Raw genomic sequence first — 16684 nt, forward strand, 5'->3', positions numbered from 1 at the left:
AAACCGGAAATCCATCTGTAGCAAAAGGAAATTTAAACTCCTAACTCTCACCACGCACAAAACTCAACTCAAAGTGGATCAAAGCCTCAGGCAGAGAACAGAGACTCTGCACCTAACAGAAGAAAATGTAGGCCCACATCTCGGCCGCGTTGGCTTAGGAACTGACTCCTTCACAACATCTCTCATCCTGAGCTAACTTCAAGGTCTTTCACCTACGATCGATTTCATTTACTCAATTTTAAATTAAATTATTTTATCATTCCCAGCAAGTAATGGAGAACACACTACTTTTAAGGGTCTACAGCCCTCGACTGCTCTTTAAAACCTGAGACATCAGAACTCGCCTTCCCGACATCATGACCTCACTCTTCCCTGACGATGAGCGAACATAAGTGTACTCCTTCCCAGCCCAAAGCCTCTCCCCACAGTCCACAGGAGGAGAACCTATACACCTTTCAATCAACTGTCAGGCCAATGGATACAACAGACTACATGCTGGTTTCCTCTTTGAAAGTTTATTTTTAAAAAAAGAAAAAAAAAACCTATACATTTTACATTCACTTCTCGGAACATTTAATGGTACCAGCTAATAATGTTTTATAAAAAGCCCACCAGCTGCTTGAAATGGCTGCAATTTTACCATGGTCTGGTATTAAAAATGGTTTGAACCCTTTGGGGAAAAAAACGGTATAACACAAAGTACCAAGATGTCAAATCCCAAATGAAACAAAAAATTTAAATAAGGAGGAAATTATTTAGTAAAGATTCAAGGCTAAAAGGAAACATTAAAAGAAAAAAAAATACTGTAAAAAATAAAGTATTCCCCCTGCACCGAGTTAGGTAAAAAAATGCAATCAACCCCACCCAGCCCCGTCTATCCCCCTTAGAAAAACCCCCAATCCCGAATACAGACCAGCCCCTGGATCTCACACTGGTCCTAGCTGGAAGTTAGAACTGAGCTGGGCAGGCAGACACCCTCGAACACGGGCACCCGGCCGGAACGCAACCACCTGGCTTTGGCATGGCTACAGAAATCTCTCTGGAAACTTTGTAAGAGGACATGGGCTTGGAAAGGAGGGCTCAGGGGAGGGCAGACTCCCAGGCAGAGGGAAAACACACACTGGGGCACCCCCCAGTGAACACTGAGGCCAGCCACCAAAACCCAAGTGCAGCTGCAAGGGCCAAGCTGCGCGCACCACCCTCTCAAAGGGTCACCTGCAGGCCCAGGGACTGGAGTCCAGCTGGTGTGCTGAGGTCAGCTGAGACAAAACCCTGTAGGTAAGAACGGCCACCTGGGTGGAAAGCCAGCCTCCTCCTTACACAGGAACCTCGGCTCCACTCCCTCTTTAGCATCCGTCCATCACAGAAGGACCTTGATGTACTAACAGTGTTTATCCCGTCCCTGGTCACCACAGAGGCCTGTCAGAACGGTCCAACTGCCCATTTTTCACCTCTGAGATGACTAAATAAAAATTAAATCTGGGATTAGGAATATGATTTCCTGTGCTGCGTCAAGTCTCCCTCGCTTCTGCCCGTTCTCATCAGATCGTGATTAAGGGCTCAGGACGTGTAGAAGGCAGTGGCCGGGCCGAGACCAGGCCTGTCTCTGTGGGTCTCAGACACCCCAAAAGTGAACAGGAGAGAGAAGGCAAAAGCACCACACCCTGGTCTTCAAATAAACGGTTACTTCACAAAATCGCCCCAGACAAGGCAAGGACAAAAGGCAGCTGGACGCCTCGGTGCAGAGCCCCAGTGGCCACGGACATGCCCTCTCTGTTAGACACACACTTTGGTACACTGCTCCTAAGGACAAGAGAGGTATCAGCTACAGAAAAGCTCAATGGCCAAACATACTAAACGTATCTGAGTTAGTTTCCATCACAGGGCACCTGAAGATAAAGCACAGCTGCGTGACGGAGATGTCACACACCAGCAGTGAGCCAAGCAATCCTTCAAACCAAAGGCCCGCGAGGACAGGTGAGGCCCACGTGCCCTGGGCTGGGGTCACCGTAGTGAATGTCATAACACTGGGGGGCTGGAGGGCAGGGAAGAAACAGAACATCCAGACAACTTTTCAAAATAGACCCCAACACCAAAAAAATGAGAAAAGTGGATATAAAGACAAAACAGTCTCTGTACAAGTCTTTACTCGGAGTCAGGAGGGTTTGCTCCTTGTGGCAGCTAGAACCCAGAAGGTGACTGATGTCATCATAGCCCCAACTTGCTGTGGGTTTGTACATCAAGAGACAATATGGAGAGGACCCTGGGGACCGAGGCCAAGGGGATTACTCACAAAGATTTCCTAAGATGGGTAAGGTCTAGTCATTGCCCAGGGACGCTGACCGTGGCTCCAATCCCATGTTCTAAACATCTCAAGATGGCAACTAGACCAGACAACCCCGCCACCCACGGAAGCCTTTCTCCAAACAAGGGAACAAGGGGAAGGAGCAGGGAGCGCAGGGAAGGGTTTCCTGGGGCGCATCAGGACAAATGCAGAGGTCTGGCCGCGGCCACAGCAGCCCTGCTGTCTCTAAAGCAGACCAGGTCTCCCAAGAGGCTCTGTGTGCCCAGGGCCTGAGAAGGTTCCATAGGTGTGGAATGGTCAATCTGCAGTAGTGGCATCAGCAACACGAGTGACGCTTGAGTCACGTGAGTCTACAGATCATCAGCGCTGCACTGTCATTTCCACGCCCCACCCCAGGGACGACCCAGATCAGCTGCCTACGGCATGTGCTCCCTCAATCTACTCAGGAAGTGGGGGGAGAAAGAAATTATGAATAAAAACTTCCGAAATTACCATTTCTCATTCCAGCCCGAGTTGGAACAAATGTGTGCGGATAAATCGCCTGCATTAAATAATGTTTAAAATATGGTAACTTCAGCACATTATGACATGAAACGTCCCTTCCCCCAGCCCCATTTACTTCAACACAGTCTCCCCGGCAAATGTTCCATAGTTCAGCCAGGGGAATGGATGGCATGTGCCAGATGTCACACAGGCATTTCTCTCTCCAAGAAAGCCGAGAGCCAGGAGAATTCATCTCCCTCTGCTAGGACCTCTGCCCCTTGCTTCTGGGGAAACAGCGGATGGGGCTCGGCCAGGCAGGTCAGTGTGTGATCCACTAACCAGAATCAAACATGAGAATGCAGCACAGAGTGAATTCCTTCCCACTCTTCTTCATGGCAGAAAGACCTAAAGATAACTGACAGGAAGAGCTGTTTCTTCAACCTCAGAGGAGGTTAAAAAAAAAAAAAAAAAGACAAAGGATAAGCAAAAAAATAAAGAAATAAAAAGAAACTAAATCAAACACCCTAAATACTCCTGAAAATGAGCATTCCCTGGTGACTGCTGACTGGGAAGAAGCTGAGGCAGGGAAGAATGACACATAGGTGGATGTGACCAGCCACAGAAGTGCCCCACAGAATCCACACGGTGTTCTTCATTTCCAAGGCCAAGTAGTTATTCCCAGTAAGTTAAAATTTTTCTATTAAGAAGTAAACAAAACAAAAATAAAAGCCATTGCAGAAAAAGGGTCAAGGGCAGAGAGCTCTTCGGGAGGTCAAGCCGCTGACCGCCGGCGAATCACGAAGAGCCCGCGCTGCAGCTGGCCCAAGTAGATCCTCATCTTGGTGCTGTCGCTGGTCTTCCTCACCCAGATCTGCAGGGACAGGAGAGAGCAAGGTGAGAGGCTGAGAGACGCTGAAGGGAAAACCTCCCAGGCATTAAAACAGCTGCATGAATTAGGTATGGGCAGAAAACTGGCCACCCCAGCCTGAGTGAGCTTGTCCTTGACCACTATAAAGGCGCGCCTCCAGACAGGGAGCAGGTAATAGCCCTGAACTTATTTCTCCCCACCATCTCCCCCACACTCTGACAAAGAAAATGGAAAGCACAGCAATCCTGGGTCCTCTTTTTGCCTGGACTACAAGGACTCTTGATTAGGTTTGATTACAGCATTATCAATACACAAGAGACACACAGTGAAAATAGACCTTTCAAATCTGGAAATACTTTTCCTCACCCCATATCATACATTCTCTCCATACTCTGAGGTCTTGACAATTAAGGCTAACAATGAAGGTTACTGTAAGGGAACAAAATGCCATCCATAAAAGGTGTCTCTGAGGCATCTGGGCCCAGCAAGGCCTCTGAAGAGTGGAGAGCTTCAGATAGGGTATCCCTCCCGCAGCCTCACCTCCTGCAGGTGGACTCCGACTTCCCTCGTCCACAGGACAGCTGCACTCTTCTGTGGACTTGGGAATGAACTCTTGCAGCAGGGGGACTGCCAGAGCTGACAAGTGCACTCAGTAAGTGGCCTCCTGTAGCCAGGGACGGGGAGAGGAGCTGCCACTGCTGTCACTTGAGCAAGCGAGGAAGGGCTACCAGCGCTCACTATGCCACTGCGCTGATCCTACTCGGCTGCTTCCCCTCAGTCCTGGAAGGAAGCAGCACTGTTGTGGGCCCCATTTTGCAGAGAAGACCAGGTTCAGCAAGGCAGAGCTGCCTGTCCCCATGTGACGCTGGTGCCTGATATCACAGCCCTGGCTGTTCTCCATAAAGCCTGCTCTCTGAAGGAGCAATTAAGTGGAGCTGAAAGCACCATGTTTTGAAAGGTCTGCACCTAAGCCATACGTAGAAGTTTATAAATGGATCTCCTTCCCCGACTAGGGTCTCAGGTTTTTAAAAAAGCATATTCTCAGCTTCATCTCAACTTCTTCAATGTGATTATTAAACACAAGAGAGAGGCTTTAAAGTCAAACACACTGGTTTAAAAATGAAACAAGTTGGGCTGGGGATATAGCTCAGAGGTAGAGCTCTTGCCCTGCATACATGAGGCCCTGGGTTCAATTTCCAAACCAGGTTTAAAAAAAAAAAAAACAGGCACAGTGTCACCCACCTATTATGCCAATGACTTGGGAGGCTAATATAGGAGGACCACAAATTTGAGGCCAGCCTCAGCAATTTAGCAAGACCCTGCCTCAAAAATGCTGGGGATGTAGCTCAAGGGTAAAGCACCCTGGGTTCAATCCCTAATACCCCCAAAATAAATAAAAAAATTTTTAGAAAGTGAAGCAAGTTAAAGATTTCACATGAAGCTGAGATTCTAAAGGACCTTGAGGAACCATTTTAAACTGAAAACTGACTCCACAGAGGGCTGAACTGGCAATGTCACCAACACATTCAGACCCACCCACCAAACCTGCCCAGAGCTGAGCAATGCAAAGCCACAGAGCTCAGTGTCATTTAGGCTTTGGGCCGAGAAGCTGAAACACTTCTAAGCAGGGGATGTGAACTATTCCCACCATAAGAGTCACACACCTCCAACGCCTGAGGCCTCTCCCCTCCAGAACACAGCTGCAGTGCTACCACTCCATCAGACCTTACCGTCACTCCCTTGTGACACAAAGTGCCAATCCTGAACAAGGGATAGGGTGTCAAACCTGAATTTCTATTTTTCTTGAGGCATTACAGAAGAGAATAACAGACTGGTTCTGAAGCTGGGCTTGGGACCAGGAAGCCACATTGGCTTTCTAGCTCACCCGGCCAGCCAGGGACAAATGCTCTGTGGTGAAGTGGTGACGCCCTTGGACAAGGAACACTAGGCCTCTATTAGATGTCCTGGTTCTGGTTTGGCTTGGCTTGGGCGAATCTCACAGATCCTGAGCCCAAAGAAGAATGACATTCACTTATCTGGAAGGCTCTGCCTAACTTCTAAGTAAATAATCATTTTGCAAACTAGTCACATTTGAGGGCATTTTCAATTCAGAAAACTGGGAGAATACAAGAGGCTTAAGTTATTTCATAATCCAGTTTCATTAGATTTACTGCGCATTGGCACAAATAAGTTACAGAGAGTGGACGTGTGAAAATCAATTTCTTTGCAGACATCTGTGCCTGATAAGAGATCAAGCCAATCTAGCTATTAAAGTTTTCAACTTTTTGTTAACTACCAACAAGACAGACACTGTCAACATCCTCTTAATGAAGGGCCAGGAGAACTCACAGGCAGCCACGTCATCCTCGGGTATTGACCACATAACTAAAACTGGACCTGATCCTGCCGAGTGTCTCAAGGAGACCAACAACCAAGGGCACAAGCCTGGCAGCCTGCTGTTCAGAGACGCAGCAGGACACCTCAGGAGGCTACCAGGCAGGGAGCTGCATGCTGGCTGGACCAGCACCAACGTATTGAGCACTTAACTCAATGCTGGCCCCTGTGCATTCTCATATTGAGAAACAAACCTGTTGGTGCATATCAAAATCCTAGAGAGGCAGCAACACAGAGACGGAGTAAGTGGCACAGCCTGGTCCATTCTCAGTGGATGACAACCTTAGAAAGCAGCCACAGATGAACATACTTGCCCTGCTCAGTCTAGCTCGGTGGCTCCCAAATCCATCACGGCCTGGGGAGGTCACCAGCACCACCAGGAAAACACAAGGTCGCAGGCACCCTCACAGCAGGCGGAAGGCATTTTTCAAGGGTGTTTCTGACTGTGCGTAATTTCTGTCTGAAAGTGCTGACCTCAGAAGCTCGCTCACATGAGACGTGACTTCACCGTGCTTTGTTGGTGGCACCTTCATTTTAGGTTTGTCATATTTTCCACACTTCAAAGAGCTCATTTGTCTTTCCTCAGGGTGCAGAAACTCGCCCTACCTCATTGGCTCCGACCGAACTGATCACGCAGCTCAGTTTCTGGTTGTCCTTTGACTCCAGATAGATGGCCTGGCTCTTGTGGTACCTGCCAAAAACAGGACACAATGTGAAAAGGGCAGGGTGGAGGGGGGAGACAAAACAAAACGCTATCACTGTAAGAAATGTAATGCAGGAGTCCACAGAATGACTCAAGAGCCTGGATTCCAGGTGTCATTTACAGACTTCCATCCTTGGACGGGGTAACCTCCTAATCTTCTGGATCCAAAACTTAAGTTCCTTGGCCCCTCTAAAAAGAGGAAAGGGGGATGAGGAAAGGGTCAGAATATAATTTACTTTTTGATTTGGACTATATAACCCAGTTCCAAAAGTAAAATAAAAATTTTGAGGTAAAATATCTCTCTTCCCACTTTATAGTGATAGAGAGGCAGAGTGACTTTATTTTGTTTACTTTCATGTGGTGCTAAGGATCGAACCCAGTGCCTCACACTTGTTAGGCAAACTCTCTGCCACTGAAGTACAGCCCTCTGTTCCCACTTTCTGGACAAAATAAATACATGGGCTTAAACATCTGTCATTTATTTTGTATTTGTCCAAACTAGTCATCAACAAGAAGGTTGGATGAACTCAGCCCTTCTTTAGTCATTCATTCAAAAGTAATCATTAAGGAGCTGGGGTCGTGGCTCCATGGTAGAGCGCTTACGAGCATGTGTGAGGCCCTGGGATAGACTCTCAACACCACATAAATAAATAAGATAAAGGTATTGTGTCCATCTATAACTAAAAAATATATTTTAAAAAAAGTTTTTAAATAAATGAATAAAATAAAGGTACAAACATTTTTAAAAGTATATATTAAAAAAAATACTCATTCAGCTCTGACTATGCAACACTGACTATGCCAGAGGATGGGGCAGACAGTGCATGGGCCTCAGGTCCCTGCTGTCACAGAGCTTCAAGTGCAGTGGGAGAGGGAAGATCAAGTGCCACACCTGCAAATGCTCATTAGGTGAAGTGCCCGGTGTCCTGACATTTGCTAAGGGACCCCGATCTGGCCCAGACAGTGGGGAAAGCTGCTGTGAATGGAATAGGTAAGGCACATGCCCCCAATCCGGCCCCCACCATTACTCTCTTGGCCTACTGTCGCACAGGGCCACTTCCAACTGACGGACAAGGCCAAGGATGGAAGGTACGAAGCCTGGACCAAACCCAGCAGGACAACGGGGTGGAAGAGCAGCCACCAGACTGCAAGAGCTGGATATATCAGCTGACCCGCTGTGGGCAGCCCTGCCCAGGGCCGGCTCCACTTGAATCAAGAACATAATCTTGGGGCTGGGGATGTGGCTCAAGCAGTAGCACCCTCGCCTGGCATGCGTGCGGCCCAGGTTCGATCCTCAGCACCACATACAAAACAAAGATGTTGTATCCGCTGATAACTAAAAAATAAATATTAAAAAAATTCTCTCTCCTCTCTCTTTAAAAAAAAACAAAAACAAAAACATAATCTTTGGTTCATGCTGGCTACATATGTCCAGCTAAAAAGATCCACAAATTCTTGTACATTCCACCAAAACTCATCTCCCAGCAGAGCGCTGTGTCTTCTTATCCCTCTGGAGGAAGAAGGCAGATTCTGTTTTGCTGGTATAATGAAATACTCTACTGCCAAGCTATCTCAGTAAAGGCTGTACTTCTCTCCCACAGTGAGCTCTTTCCAACCTAGGTTCTAAGTGCTCTTTAACCCGCTACTTAAGAGCTGAAAACTCAGGTTTCCAAGTCAATATTCACTTTCTGAAAACATTGTTAAGAGAAAATAAGTCATAAATGCAATTACAACAGTGAGACAGGGTGAGATCCAAGACATAAAGTTGCCGTTGGCCATGTATTAGTTGGTAAACTGGGTCAGAGGACCTTCGTTATGCTAAACAGTTAATATCACAAGATCAAATTATACAATGCATGAGGAAAGGCCGAATGATCCACAACACAAAAACTTCCCTTGGTTTCTTTCCCACATTTAAGCCAACTCTCATGCGTAAAAAGCAATGTCTTGAATTATGGTTTGAATAAAAATCAGAAGAATACTCAGTTATCCTATGAGGATTATGAGGTACTAAAGAGAAACACATAACAACATGCAACTAGCCTCAAGCCATTCTGATTCTACTTTCTCAACACTTTAATGAAGAAAGGTCAAGGGCGGGGGGCCTAGCTCCATGGTAGAGCCCTTGCCTAGCATGCATGAGGCCAGGGTTCAACCTCCAGAATCCCACAGTACACACACAGAAAGGTCATGGTAAGGAGGAAATGTGCTCAATATAAAGCCAAGTGAAAAAAAAAAGTCCCCTTTGTTCCTTTGTTTGTAATAAAACACGTTTGATGTGCACTCTATACACAAAGAAAAAATGGTAAATTTACAAATTAAAATGTATATTAAATGCATATAAAAATGTAACACTAAATGAAGAATGTTATTTTTTATGGCATGTCTTTCTTTTTCCTAGAATAAGCAAGTATTATTTAAATAATATAAGTTATGGTATTAGAAACAAATAAGATGGATGAGGAAAAAAAAATGTTAGGAAACTCTGTCAAACAGTTAATTCTGTAACACCATTCAAACAGTTCTCAGGAGATGTGTTGTATTTTTCTTCAATTATGCTTAGAACCCAAACATCTAACACCCTCAACAGTGAACATCAAGAGTGAAGGTGGCAGCGTGGCCGACATCTCTGGTCTCTTACTCCACGGTGGTGCTTGGCCAGCCAGCACACTTCCCAGAGCAGCCAACTTCCAAATCAACTGACCCGCAGTCTCCAGGACATTTGGGGGATTCTCATGCACCACACAATGGTCTCTGGGAATCATTAACCCCAGATAGCAAACCTATTCAATTATTTGAATTCTCTGAAAATTCTAGGGTTTTTAAATATAAACCAAAACAAACAAAAGATAGCCTTAATATATAAATTTACTTTTCAATTTCTAAAAATTAATAAAGGGGGAAACAAATTCAAAATAAATTTAGAAAAAAAATGTTAAAAAGCAGTATCAATAGAACTAATTTAGTGAAAATGTACGTCTTCTCTTGCCAGTTAGCCCATTTTACACGATACAACTCACTTGCTTGGAAAAAAAAAAAATTCTTAAACAACCTCAGAGAATAGAACCTAAATGTCAAATTGACTTTATTACTAATGAAAATTCTGATCTGGGAATCCCAACAATTAAGCTCTTGAAGCTCTGTGCCTCTACTATTAAACCCAACGAACTAGAATGACTACCACTATTTTGAAAGAAAGCAATTTCTTTAGCAGGTAGATCTGAAAGTGGAGCAAGGTGGGAAGTAATTGGATTCTGAATCTACAAGCAATCCTGACATTAACACTTCACTTCCCACAACTGAATCCACATCACAGCTATAGAACCTCCAGAGGTCCCAACGCCTGTTGGAAATATTCACTGTTCGGAGTTAACATTCTTTTTTGTCAGCTGAGAGCTGGAGGGTGAAATCTACTTGAGCAAGTGGTGACTTCATTTATGATTCACATTAGCAGCTCCAGCACCAGCAGTTAGCTATTTAAAATAACAGCTACTCCACAATATCTCCTGAGAGGGGTCATTAGCCCAGATCAAAATGGGAGGCAAAGGTCTTAATCTCAACTGAAGATCAGGCAAAGAGAAGATGCTTATCTTTCAAAATGAAAGGTAGCTTGATAAGTGTTCATGCCAAGATGGGAAGCCTGACTCAAGACTTATTTTGCTAAAATAAACTCAATGAAATATGCTTTGCCAAAAATACCGTTATACCAAAATATGCCATGTCACTGGACACAGCATGCAAGAAATTCACCTGATCTCTCCACCATGGGCTGTGTCTGCAACAAAGATAAAAAAGGATACAAAAGCCCTGTGAAAGCTTTGGCCAGGACCCCAGGAATCCTTTCAACAAGTCTCAGGGAAGAAAGGGACTCATCATGAACCCTTACTCCCAAGGCCAAAGAAGAAAAACACACAGAATAATGAAGAAAACAACATTCCCAAAATATATTTAACAGCAGAATGAATAACTAAAAATTCACTGAAAAAGTAAAACACTTCCAGAGACATTATTCTGCAAATGTCTTCTGCTAATATGAGCAGGGTGGTGAAAATTCCTTCACACTGCTTAGTAGTTCTGACACATCATCAAGCCCAATCACTTTGTTTACATTATGAAACACCAGTCACTGGAGATCTTTGCCAAAAAAAAAAAACACCAAGCATTTTATTTTACTGCATCTTTACCCTCAGGACACATCTCATAAAGTCGTAAGGATTAAGTCAAGAAAGAGAAAGATCTGAAGCAATGTAATTATAAAATGAACATCATTTGAAATATCACATGGCTTTAAGACTCATAGATCCATAAAAATGTTAGTGATAAATCTCATCATTTTCAAAGGCAGTTCCTATATGTGGGCTTGATCTTTAAAGGTTATTTGGTTTTCATTATTAGAAACATTTTTCATCTGATCTTGACCCACTGTGATGAGCAGCCAGGGCCTGCCACCTAGTGGTGATATGTTCTGATGAGCAACGTTAAGATACCACACCAACTGAAGAATGCCCAAGAACAGCCAAATTACAGGGGCAGAAGTCACTAAGGTCAGGCTTACAGACAAAGCAAACCTCCTTCATCTGCTAGGTAATTGACTCACTGTTATTTACTAGGTGGAAATGATTTATTTCAGGCATGACCAAATCTCTAAGCATTTCTAAAGAACACTTAACCCTCTGGTTCTGCAGGTTCCACACCCGTGTTTCAATCAACTACAGATCAGAAATATTTCGGGGTAGGGAGGGGGGGGGACGACAACAACACTGTGTATGGAATGAACATTTTTTTCTTGTAACAATACATTGTAACAACTACTTTCACAGCATTGATATTAACTATTATAAGTGATCCTGAGAAGATTTAAAATATACAGGGAGAAGGATTTAGGTTATATGCAAATTCTATAGTACTTGATTTAAGAGACCTGACCATCTGAGGGGGTTCCTGGAACCAATCCCCCCGTGGTTACAGAGGAATGTGTATTCAATATTGTATTGTGATCAACTAACATAAAGCAACATAAAACTCAAAAAAGTTGCCGGGCATGGTGGCGCTTACCTATACCCAGCAGCTCAGGAGCTGAGACCCTAAGCAACTTAGCAAGACCCTGTCTCAAAGCACAAAATAAAAAGTGCTAAGGATAGAGCACCCAGGGTTCAATGCCTAGTAAAAAACAAACACAGTCAAAAAAGTAAAAACAACCACTATCCTGATCTTTGGAACTTTTGGCTACACAAAAGTATTAAAACTCGGCATTATTACTAGCCATTAAAAATGATAACTACGGAGGGCACAGAGGGACTGAGAAAAAGACTCTCGACATAACCAACTACAAGAATACCTATAACCTGAGCTGAGTAAGAGGCTATCTGCAGAGGGACAACAAATAGGAAGAAATATTGTCTCTGAGTCAAAAGAGCCGAGAAGATGGCAGGGCCCAGGGTGATCCAACGCCCAGTGGATGCCTCACACAAGGCTGGCTGAATGAATAAATGCATGAGCTCTTAAGGTTCTACGCTTATTGCTTTGCCATTTCCTTTCCAATGAAAAACACTGGCAGTCTAAAGGTTTCAACAGTCTTCAATCTAAATGAGTCAGGTTTTAGGATACAATTCCCCCAAGAAAGTTTCCTGAAACACTTTGGCAGCAGGATAATGCATGAGAAAACAGTACAGCTGTCAAATAAAAACCACCAATAACATCTTGGAAATTCACAGCACACATTAGCATGTGACAAGACCCAGAGAGTGCGATAAGAAGGGAACTCATTTATCTTAATTAACATGATCATCCCTAAACTGATATGACCACAATCTTTTATCCACAGAACACCTATTAACCTTAGCACATAGGACCAAAGTTAATAGGAGGCAGAACAGAACGCGTACCCTGGCTCCACGGGCCAGGGACACCGCAAAAAAAAAAAAAAAAAAAAAAATTAGGCTTCAAATTCTAGTGTGATGACAGCAGCACGGAGAGGAAGGGACCACCACCCACATTTTGGGAAATAGTCTTCAGAAACCTAACAGAGGTCTATCAAACGGCTGGTGACACACAGGACAAAAAGTGGAATCCCATTTAAAAATTTAAGTAGCAGGCATGCTCTGAAACCACCACAGGAAGCCCCAGAATGGCTCTTTGGAGTGGTCCCTGTTTTCTCATGACTTACCATCTCTTATCATAATACAGTTTACCATCTTCTATCCGAGCCTCAAATCTCTGGGCTGGAGACTCCGCAGGGGTCGCAGGCAAGTGTTCAGGAGAGGATGGGGATGCTAGAGGAGTCAGAGACAGTTAAATGACTAAGCGTGCAACAAACGTGTACGTCCACCAGCTACCATCCTTTAACTGAGACACATTAGGGTGTGGTGATAGTCATCACCATCAAGTTCTTACAGCGATAACTCCTTGGAATTAAACACACAAAAAAACATTTTAAAGAGATGGGGTCTCACTATGTTGCCCAGGTTAGAGTACAGTGGCTGTGCACAGGCAAGACCCCAGTACTGATCAACATGTGCACTCCTGGGAGGTCACCATATTGATGCAGACCTTAGTGTGGACACCTGATCAGCACAAACAAAATTCTTATACATCACACCAAACTTTGTCCTCAAAACATTCCCAGAGACAGGCAGGGCACAGATTAACCTCACTGAACAGAGGAGAAACTGGAGGCTTAGGAAGGCCAACGTCAAATGCACAAAACCACTTAGAGGTGGATTAAATCCTATTGACCATCAGAAGCCCAATAGGGCAAGTATCATGACAATCTCTTAAAAATTAAATCATTTTTAGAGATAAAGTAGGTTTAAATGATCTAAATGTACATACTTACTCACATAACCCTCCCCATCATGCCTCAGAAGCTCAGGACTTCTCTGTGGACTACAGGGGCCCACAGGAAGACATTATCTAGAGAAAGAAGAATCTGGGTTTTTCTTCCACAAGACTAAGTAGAGGAACGTGTGACTTATCACAGCACTTAGTACAAGAAAAGACATTGCTAACTTAGAATTCCAGTTTGCAACTAGGGTTGACTCTCAAGTGCTGCTCTGGAAGGAATCACTGTGAACAGTGACTGGGCCTTGGCCTCGTTTATACCTAGGGACTTGGCACAGCCTTACCAGAGAACCAGGCCATGAAAAGTCACTGGTATAGCAATACCAAGGACTTAATTCCAGAAAGTAAGGAATACTGAAAAATTCTCTGGTTTCATTTTCAAAACTGGAAACTTTAATCTCATGCCTAATGCCTACACAGAAGGAAACCTTTAACAGCTGATCAAATGTCTATTTTTATAATAAATCCCAAGGAAAAGACAAAAATAACAGATTAAAAAAATAAAATAAAGCGGGGTGAGGTACACTTAAGATTCCCTTCAATTTCACTCACAAGCAAATAACAAACACTTTACTTCTGAAAACTGCAACAATTCCCTGACAGGTATTCACATGCTTTTCCAAGATGATAAAAAGATTGTACAAATGTCAATAACATTAAGCACTTACCTGGTCTCTTGGGTGACTTAAGCTGTAGGAAGAACAACAAAAAAAAAAAATCTTAGAGAAAATCATTTGGATAACTGTAGGTGTCAGAGGCATAATGACTTAACAAGGATCATGTGAACATAGTGAAGAAATCATGTCAAGCCTGAGCTTTTAAATAAATGAATAAAACTGTACCTTATTTAATGTTCTCAGATCCTCCATGATCTGTTCATCTGTTAACAAATAGTTTAGCTGAGGTGTTGAGAGTTAATGGAATGCATCCGAACATGTATGATTTCCAAGGAAACAGAAATCAACAAACTGGTACTAGTAGTTCAGAACTGACAAGGTATGACTATTCAGAATGACATTTTTGCAATAACTTATTTCTCAGAAAGCTGACTCTCCAGCTAAATGTCATGGTGACCAAGTATATTAAAGAATTCACACACCCCACCTTACAAACTACTAGCAGGAGGTAGAATAAGACTCATTAGGTCTCTACAACAACAGCGAGAGCACAGAAAATAGAAAATAACTGTGTCCCAAATTTATAAAGTGCTTTTGTTCCAAATATCTTGAGACTTACACACACACACACACACACACACATACACAAACACAAAGATTAGTTTTCCACAGCAACTAAAATTCTGTTTTAAAGGTGAAGGAACCTGAAGTTATGTCCTTTCCTGGTGGTAAAGAAGTGAAATGACCAAACCATTCTGAAAAAACATCCATTTATGATCTCTTTTGGGGGAGGCGAGGGAGAGTACTGGGCATTGAACTCAGGGGCACTTGACCACTGAGCCACATCCCCAGCCTTTTTCTGTATTTTATTTAGAGACAGGGTCTCATTGTTGCTTAGCATCTAGCTGTTGCTGAGGCTGGCTTTGAACTGGTGATCCTCCTGCCTCAGCCTCCTTAGTCACTGGGATTACAGGAATGAGCCACACGCTTATAATTTACTATCTCTTGAATAGAAAAAACACTTTTCTTCATGTGTCCCATTCTCATTAACCATTTTTAAAATTAAAGAACTTTGTTCTTTTAATTGTTGATTAAAATATCATTTGCTTTCATTTAAAAATAGTTTGCAACTCACTATTTTAGGGATGAAATAACTGAGATACCCAAAATCTGATACTACTGTCCTCATTTGACAGGTAGAAAAATTAACACACATCAAATTTTCAACTGCCCTTGAATCTTAAGTGTTAAAACCAGGTTCAACATTGGACATAAAGTATCTTTCCAAATGATACCTTGGTATAAAATCTCCCACTAAAAGAAGTAGCAGCTGAGGACTCCAATATGGCCAGCCCTTGACCCAGTCATAAAAATTTTACATAAGCTTTTCCACCAAATATTTTTTTCTGCAGGACAATGCCCACATATACTCTATCAGATGGATCAATAAGAGAGTCAATAGTCTTAAGGGAAAAAGAAGTGATTGAAACTTGAAGCAAATGGATATCAGGAGCAGGTTTTCTCCTCTTGTCTGGGATGGGGACAGGATCATTTGGTCGCCTCCGCAACTTTCTGGTCATGATAGGTTTCACTTCCATAGAATCTATGGCAAAAACGGAATGGGTCAATATATCCAATTCCCACTGGAGGTCAGTAAGAATTCCTACAGTGTAAGAATATCTGCCCTAGGCCACCCAATCAGAATCACTGTACTTCAGATGTCCTGTCTACACCTGGCCCAAGCCAGACACCCACATCAGACTTTAAAGAAGGTCTGTGCATATGAAATTCAAACCAGCAGTACTAGGTCCACATCCCTCCCAGAAATCCAGCCCTGGAGTCTAACATTATGGCCACTGTAGAAATCTCCCCAGCACCCTCAAAAACAAGGGGTTATGTGCCTGGGGCTGAGGCTCAGTGACAGAGCGCTTGCCTAGTATGTGTGAGGCACTGGGTTCAATTCTCAGCACCACACACACATAAATAAAATAAAGGTCCATCGACAAAAAAAAAAAAAAAAATCTAGGGACAATTGCTCCTCTCAAATTAGGAAGCCAGAGTTGTGAACTCTTGGGAAGACGAACCTCACCATCACCTCATGGGACTGATTGCCGCTGTTCCCAGAGGGTGGATGCGCATAGCCACTAGCACAAAAGGCTCTTTTAAGGCCACTGGCCTCGATGCCAGCATTTTTTAGTAAGTCTTTATTTACAAACTTAAAAATTTTTTCTTTTATAACCTTTGATGGCTACTTGACTTCAAAAATGATACAATGAAGGCACATTACAAAGACTCTTTTCACTCTTCTTGACTTTCTGACAGGCCTTCTCTCTTCTCCTAGAGAAGAAGATATGGGCCTGCTCAGTAGTCCTTCCTGTGACCCACACATTCCCTCTCCCCAGTACCAGGGCATTTGTGCAACCCTCCAGCGCACCAAACGCCACACCCAGTGGAACTTGCTCCCCGTCAGATGC

At 43.6% G+C, this 16684-nt stretch overlaps 1 protein-coding gene across 1 annotated transcript in view; it reads right to left on the reverse strand.

The window, feature by feature from the left end:
• Positions 1–496: 496 nt before the first annotated feature.
• The window catches only part of Suds3 (SIN3A corepressor complex component SDS3), a 34136-nt gene continuing 17948 nt past the window's right edge, over positions 497–16684 (reverse strand). Inside the window, exons 7-12 of the mRNA XM_005336825.5 lie at positions 15718–15813; positions 14436–14497; positions 14262–14283; positions 12920–13025; positions 6657–6741; positions 497–3659 (exon numbers count right to left, since the gene is read on the reverse strand). Coding sequence (XP_005336882.1) covers positions 3561–3659; positions 6657–6741; positions 12920–13025; positions 14262–14283; positions 14436–14497; positions 15718–15813 — 470 coding nt within the window. The 3' untranslated portion in view covers positions 497–3560. The remainder of the gene's footprint in view (positions 3660–6656; positions 6742–12919; positions 13026–14261; positions 14284–14435; positions 14498–15717; positions 15814–16684) is intronic.

This window comes from Ictidomys tridecemlineatus, chromosome 2 (genome assembly GCF_052094955.1).
Source record: "Ictidomys tridecemlineatus isolate mIctTri1 chromosome 2, mIctTri1.hap1, whole genome shotgun sequence".
Classification (NCBI taxonomy): domain Eukaryota; kingdom Metazoa; phylum Chordata; class Mammalia; order Rodentia; family Sciuridae; genus Ictidomys; species Ictidomys tridecemlineatus.